At 35.0% G+C, this 7681-nt stretch overlaps 1 protein-coding gene across 1 annotated transcript; it reads left to right on the top strand.

The window, feature by feature from the left end:
* The first annotated feature begins 780 nt into the window (after nt 1–780).
* Nucleotides 781–2276, top strand: LOC107643119 (Integrase-type DNA-binding superfamily protein). Its single transcript, XM_016346689.3, has one exon. The coding sequence runs from the start codon at nt 1038–1040 to the stop codon at nt 2004–2006; it is 969 nt and encodes a 322-aa protein (XP_016202175.1). The 5' UTR covers nt 781–1037; the 3' UTR covers nt 2007–2276.
* The last annotated feature ends 5405 nt before the right edge of the window (nt 2277–7681 follow it).

The following is a 7681-nucleotide window of genomic DNA, read 5'->3' as shown; positions in this document are numbered from 1 at the left end:
CTAGAAACTTAAAGTTAAAAGGGGTGTAGTGTAATGATTGAATCAATGACGAATTTAAACAAGTAAATAGTGTAAGAGACGCGTGGTACCACATGGATGTTACTATTTGGTAGTGCATTAAAAGGGCCCATTTTGGAATGATAGGCACAGCAGCTTCGGACTTTGTATGTGAAGTTGCTCCTCTCTCACGTTCTTGTATCATGTCACTGCAATAAATGGCAAAAGTAGCCTTTTTCCTTTTCCTCGTGGACCACCCTCAGTCAATTCTCAACCCCGAATTTTGTTTAGGCTACAGTAAATCCTTCCTTGCTGCATTTGCTTCAAGATTTTTCTAAAAACACAACCAAAAAGAAATGTTATCATTTGGAGTCATCCTTCCTTGTCATGAAATGAACTATGCTATAAATTTAAAAGAAAATAATCGGTTGGTTTAAAGAAGAAAAATTACAATAATATCACTTTTTCCTTTGTTATAAGCTGCTTCGTTCTTTTTCCAAAAACATGGGAAACTATTCAAGAATTAAATACGACAAGAAAAACAAATCAAGTAATACAAATAAATAAATAATAAGAAGAAAAATACAACCCCACCTCCAAAAAGAATAATAGTGTAGATAAGAGAGGGTATTATAGTAATTACAAGAGAGGAGAGCAAGTCCATGCGAGGGAAGAGGATTTGAGAGTTGCAAGTTGTGAACGGGATTCGCTGTAAGCCTGTATGATTAAGAAAGATCTATCTCTTGCTATAAATACATCCCCCACCTTGCCATACTCACCTATTCTATACTATAACTCCCTCTTCTATTCCCTTCCCTTCTCTTCTCTTCCCTCCATTCCAGTGATCCTCAGGATCACAATAAGTCAATTACCCATTCCCTCCCTAATCATAATAATACTTTATTCAATTCCCCTGTTTTCTTAGGGAGAGGGGTCAGTTTTTACAGAGCCCCTTCTTCCTTTTCTTGTTTCTTTATAACTCTGTTTTTAACTCACTACTGTTCCGTTCTGTACTTATAGCGCTGGAAAACCATCACGCTATGATGAACGGAATGCAAGAAAGAACCACACAGTTCGAACTCCACGACGGTGCCTATATGGATATCGGTTCCACCCTATCAAACCTCATACTGTCAAGCAGCACAAACACGCTGGACTCAATTTTCTGCCATTGTCCACAACCCAATCCAACTTGCACTCCTAACTCCATAATAGCATCTTCAGGTTTCGAACCTCTGGGCTCCTCCGTATACCTTCGCCAGAGAGACATCCTTGAAAAATTCTACCAGGAAAACAGGGTCAACAACAGGCCTTTTGTGCCAACATCCATGGTGACTCCATCAATGACCAATTCTTCTTTGACTTCTTCTTCTTCTTCCTTCATGAACCCCTGCAAGAAGAAGCTGTACAGAGGAGTGAGGCAGAGGCACTGGGGAAAATGGGTGGCAGAGATTAGACTCCCACAAAACAGAATGAGAGTGTGGCTGGGAACCTATGACACTGCAGAAGCTGCTGCTTATGCCTATGATCGTGCTGCTTACAAACTCCGTGGAGAATACGCGCGCTTGAATTTCCCGAACCTGAAGGACCCAACCAAGTTGGGATTCGGAGACTCAACCAAGTTGAATGCTCTCAAGACAACCGTGGATGCAAAGATTCAAGCCATATGCCAGAAGGTCAAGAGGGAGAGAGCCAAGAAGAATGCAGCCAGGAAACTCAAATCAAATGGCGGCGGCGACACGGCTAGCCACGGTGGTGGACAGAGCGAGACATCGAAATCGCAAAAGAACGACAAGATCAGCTCAGCTTCTTGTTCTTCTTCTTCGTCACTGTCGCCCCCTCGGCCTGCTAATTATGATGATTGGGCAAAGGAGTTGCTCTCGCCCGTGTCTGTTTCGAGGGAATGTGCCATGTTGCTGACAGATGATTCAATGGAATTCGATGATTGTTCCCTTGCAAGGATGCCATCCTTCGACCCTGAGTTGATTTGGGAAGTTCTGGCCAATTAGAATACATGTTCTTCTTTCTATCTTTAGTAGTAACTAGTACATGTAGGGATAGTACTACAATATAGTATTAGATTAAAGAGTAAAGAGTAAAGAGTAGTGATTGCTTTTCAGCAAGGAGCTGAAACTGTATAATATCATAATCACTCCTACTATTATGTTTGCTTTCTTAGTCACTTTGAGGGTATTTTAAGAATCGTATATGGTTGTAGATTTAAGCCTTGGTTTTTTGCTCAAGGCTTCAAGAGTTTTCCTATGGTTTTTGCCCATTGATATACCATCTTGTGTTGTTTTTTCATCCACAATCAGTAAATCAATTTATATTTACCTTTATTCATGAATTCAAATAACACCTATTTACTTTACGACTACAATTGGATGGATGACTCTACAAATATAATAATCTATGGCACATGACATCGGAAATCATTCATTCAAGTCTAAGATGAGAGTAAGCATGTTCGGGGGCACATTAACCGTGTTTGCTTGTAAGTGAATCAAGAAAAGAGTCCGTACCGTGGCCACTAGGTTGTGAATTTCAGAATTTTGCATTGAGGATACGGTCAACCAACTAACATGGCACGCCATGAAATCATCTCACGAAAAGCAGCATAAAAGAGAGTTAGGGGCGTGAATGAGTTCAGAGGTTGAAATGCATTGATCTTTTTATACCGTCATGCTGACCTCATACATGATGCAAGTGCAGCCAAGGCCCAGGATTGGACTAAAATTTTTATATATGAATAATTTTAATATAAAATACAAAAATATTTGATCATATTTTAGTGTTGTGGTGATAGTTGTAATAAAAAAAAAATTAATTATGAAAGAACATAAAAAATATTATTTTAATTATTAAAACATTCATTGATATTTTATTAAAAAAATATTATTTTAATTGAAGAGACACAAAACGTTACATGGTCATAGTAGTGTTTAACACATAGTTTGGTTTATCACATGGGATTTCACCCCTAATAATACAATATTAAAAAGAAAAAGTTCTCATGATTGAATTTAATTTGGTATTTTAAAAAAAAAAGTATAAATAGACAATGAAAATACTAAATAATGTGAACAATGAATAATATATCTGATGTTTAATTTACTAGATGTGTATATGATTATCTTAATATTAAGATTTAGGTGGGTAATTTAGGAGTGCGGTGTGTTTTTATTTTATCGGATGTATTTTATTTTCTTGTTCACAAAAGTTAATGTTTACCTAACAAAGTCTTTTTTTAAACTATAAAATTATTAAAATAACTTTATTAGGTAGACAATGACTTTTGTGAATAATATGAATAATGAATTTTAAAATTGGCCCAATAAAATAAAAATACATTACACTCTCAAATTACCCACCTAATCTTAATATTAGGATAATCATCCGTACACACTTAATAAATTGAACATTCAATATATCTATTATTCACATTGTTTAATATTTTCCTTATTAAAAATCTACCTTCGCCTTCAACATATAGAGTCTACCACGCCATACAACAGTCACAGGAAAAGGTTTGTCCAACCGTAATAAGATGAAATTTATTGCCCTGTAGAAGGGGCATATACAAAAGTAAAATATGTGTAATTGAATGTACGAATTCAAGGACACCAACTACAAAAGAAACTAGTAGTTCATGATATGCAAGCCCCTTCAATCCAAATGGTCTTCCAATGGTTACATGGCCAATCAAGAAAGTGAGACTACTAGGTACTTAACTAAAGTAAATTCTGACTATTTTTTTTTCTAAGTATTATTGATTTATATCACAGTTAGCAGCAATGCAGCATAAATCAATGTACGACAAGTGAAGTTTAATTTTATTCCATTCTGCATTCAAGGTGAAGGAAGTTATTAGTAGGTAAATATTGAACAAGATGTAAAATTTAGAGCAATGATTATTAATATAGGAATAGTCTAGAGAGCCATCAATTTTTATATTTTGTATCAAGCACTTAACTATCAAAAGAAAAGTGAGTGATCAATCCACCCTATTAAACTCTTCCATAAGCTTCAATTTTGAAATCTTCACAAAGATCAAACACGAATCAATAAAATGCAGCAAACATGAACAAGTTCAAGCATTTGCTTTTCAGTTCAACCACTTCCAACCTGGTAAAATGCGTTTGTAAAGGGTGGGACTAGAAGAGTCAACATGAAAGCGTCAACAGTTTCAAGTATTTAACTATTTATAAATATAATTTAATTTTGATACACTGTCAGTGTAAAATAGTTTTACACGTGTATTTAATTACGTAATATCATATAGGTAAAAATAATTACTTTTCACATTAACCACGTGAATGGTTATCCAAAAGAACGGATATAATTGCACAATTGTGTAAAACACTTTATATTATTAGAATTGTTGTCAAACTCTCGAGTTAACTCGTAAACTCGTACGAGTTTCGAGTTTAGATATGGAATCGAGTTGACTCGGGCATAAACTCTATCTTGAGTAAACTCGGCTAGACTCGGTCAAACTCGGACAAACTCGTGAGTCTAGGACCGAGTTAGCAAGTTTGTGTTTTTCTTTATTTTTGCTCAAAAAAGCGTCATTTTGAAAAAAAAAACACTTTTTTTATTAGAATTACGATAACACTCCCAACGAATGAAAGAAAACTCACTCACAACTCACTCATCTGCATCGTTTCTCTCAAGTCTCACTTTTTTCATGTTCTGCCGCAGTCGCCGTTCCCCGTCGAGCTGCCGTTGTTCACCTGCGTCTGCTACCTCTGCTCTGATTTGCGCCATTATCTTTGTGAATTTTACCTAAAAAAAACTACCAAAAGTACCCATGAAGTTTACGAACACTGACAAAACTACCCATAAACTAAGGAAATTAAAGCTGTACCCATGAAAGATAGGTTCCATATGACAAAAGTATCCAAATCTTAATTTTTTGTTGATTTTTTAATAAAATTCCTAAACTATCCTACACTCAACCTCAACTCACTTTTTCAACCTTTCATAACTCAATTTCCACCAAACCAGACCGAAATCAATGGAAGTGGTGGTGGTGGTAGAGGATCGGACCTCAACCGATTCACTCATAAGTTTATAATCCATACCCAAACCAAATTAATCAAACACCAAAAAATACTCAAAACATAAAAATTTTCAAATCCATTCATCCAATTTCAATTCACTTTAGCAAAACTAGAAATAGAAAAAGCCATCAACCATAAAAAATCAACAAATCTATTCATCCAATTTGAAATTTATTTCAGCAAAATTCAGAAGTAGAAGTAGCCATCAACTGGATCTTCTGTAGATCAATCTCAGCCTTCATAAAAAATAGAAGCAGATTTTTAATAAAAAAAAATAGAACAATATCATTTTAGTAGTAATTAAATCAATTTCTGAAAAGAAGAAAAATAAAATAAAAATGTTTAAAAAAAAAAAGAAATACATTTTTCTTCACCAGCCGACTGTAACATCGTCAATGGCAGAACCTCCATTCACAGTGCCGCCTCCCTTTCTTCTCTGATTTCTCTTTACCGAACCCGCTTTTTGCATGCAAGAGTACCACGACCCCTCTCTCTTCTCAGGTGTGCGACGACTGTGTTCTCTTCGGCTGGGCCAGACGCGCCACAACGACGTTCTCCTCAGCTGCAACAGGCACGCCACAGTAGCATTCTCCTCAAGTTGGTCACAGGTGTGCGATGAAGGTGTTGTAGTCACCTTAATAGTGAGAGGGAGAAGCAGTGAAAGGGGAAAAGATTGGCGGTAATGGATTAGGTGGGTGGCGGACGGCAATGAGGAGGTAGGAGGAGAGTTTCTGTGACTCATGTGAGGGTTTTTGAGGGATAAGTGAGGAGAGAGGAAGAAGAGAAGAGAGGGAGTGATGGTAGAATAGGGTTAGGGTGGGGTAGTTTAGGAATTTTATTAAAAAATCAACAAAAAATTAGGATTTGGATACTTTTGTCATATGGAACCCATCTTTCATGGGTACAAAGTTAATTTCCTTAGTTTATGGGTACTTTTATCAGCGTTCGTAAACTTCATGGGTACTTTTGGTAGTTTTTCTTTTTACATATGTTGCCCTCTGCTTTGTATTTCTTCACATCTCCACTATCCGCAACCCCATCGTGCTATCACCGTTCACGAGTTCGACTACTTCTCCTACAATCCTATCTCTGCTCTGGTTTGCACCGTCGTGAAATCCATGACTATTTGTCATTGTCGTTCCGTGCTGCTGCTGCACCCTCACCACCGCTGTCTGCTGCATCCTTGTCTTCGATCTGCTGTTGCCGGGACTTTGTCCCTTCTTTTTTTCTGTATCCTCTATTTTTTGTATGCCTTTTGCCCTTTCTTTGAGCCTTTACTTCTTAATTTAGTTTTTTTTTTTTTGCTTTTTAAATTTTATTTCTTCTAATTTTAGCTTATTGCTTATCGTTTATGTTAGATGGTTAGATGGTTCATCTATTCATGGTTGATTAATAATTAATTATTTTAATTAGAATTAATTTGATTATTTGATATTGTTCAATGTTCAATTAAAGATTTAGTTTATAGATTTAAAATTTTTAATTTTGTGTGTTCTACGTTGTATTTGTATAAGAATAATTATAAAGAATTTGAACGTGTATTTTAAAGTATTTGTTATAATGTATGTTATTATTTTAATTTATTATGTGCTTTAAAATTGATATTATTAATTTTAAAGGATTAGAATTGAATATATATATATATATATTTCATAACAGGTTAACTCGTACGAGTTAACTCGTGAGTCGAGTCTAGATCAACTCTATGAATTTACTTAGACTCGCGAATTTGACAACCTTATTATTAATGTATCAAAATTAAACCCTTCAAAAATATTTTCCATATTTAAAGTTATGCAAATAGTTGACCAAACAAATTTCATCCTCCTCCCCATCATAGATATTTTAGTTGAGGAAGACCATAATCATCATAGTTGTACCTGTATAAGGGTTGGCACCATGTGGTGGGATCAAATTCTTCAGTGGTCAATGGGGACACAAACACGGCCTACAACGAAGAAATTGTCACAAAGGCTTTCTACGTGATTTTTTACAACTTTGAAAACAAGTCAACTTCAGCCTCCTTTCATAGTCAACGTATAAATGACAAATTTTATGAATAAACGATAAATAGATCCTTAATTTTTTATTTCGAAGACAAATAAATTTTCGAAAAATTAAAAATACAAAAGTAAAATTTATTTTTTAAAATGCGAGACATCTAAATTTTTTCAGATAACCGATTTGTCTTTATATATTTTGGACGAATGAACTTAAATGTCTCGTATTTTAGAAGGTCATAGACGTTTCTGTATATTTAATTAGTCAGTGACTTATGTGTCTTCGAATTAAAAGGTTAGGGACCTATTTGTCTTTTTCTCCAAATTCTACACTATCTATGTAAATCACCGGGAGGAAATACCTTACCTGAGATCGAGAATTTCAGCGAATAAACATAACAATATAAAATAGAATTTAATTTTGATGTACCGCCACTGTAAAACTATTTTACACGTGCATCCAACCATATAACGCCACATTAGTAAAAATAACTACTTTTATATTGACTGCGTGAATGGTCATCCAAAAAGTATAGTTGTGATTGCATTGTAAAATATTTTCAAAAATACTATTCGTACACCAAAATTAGTCACCAAAATCAACCACTAATCACTACAAGA

The sequence above is a fragment of the Arachis ipaensis genome, chromosome B5, assembly GCF_059453495.1.
Source record: "Arachis ipaensis isolate K30076 ecotype BB chromosome B5, ASM5945349v1, whole genome shotgun sequence".
NCBI lineage: Eukaryota > Viridiplantae > Streptophyta > Magnoliopsida > Fabales > Fabaceae > Arachis > Arachis ipaensis.
Note: the sequence above shows the minus strand (reverse complement) of the source record. Positions and strands in the feature narration are given on the sequence as shown.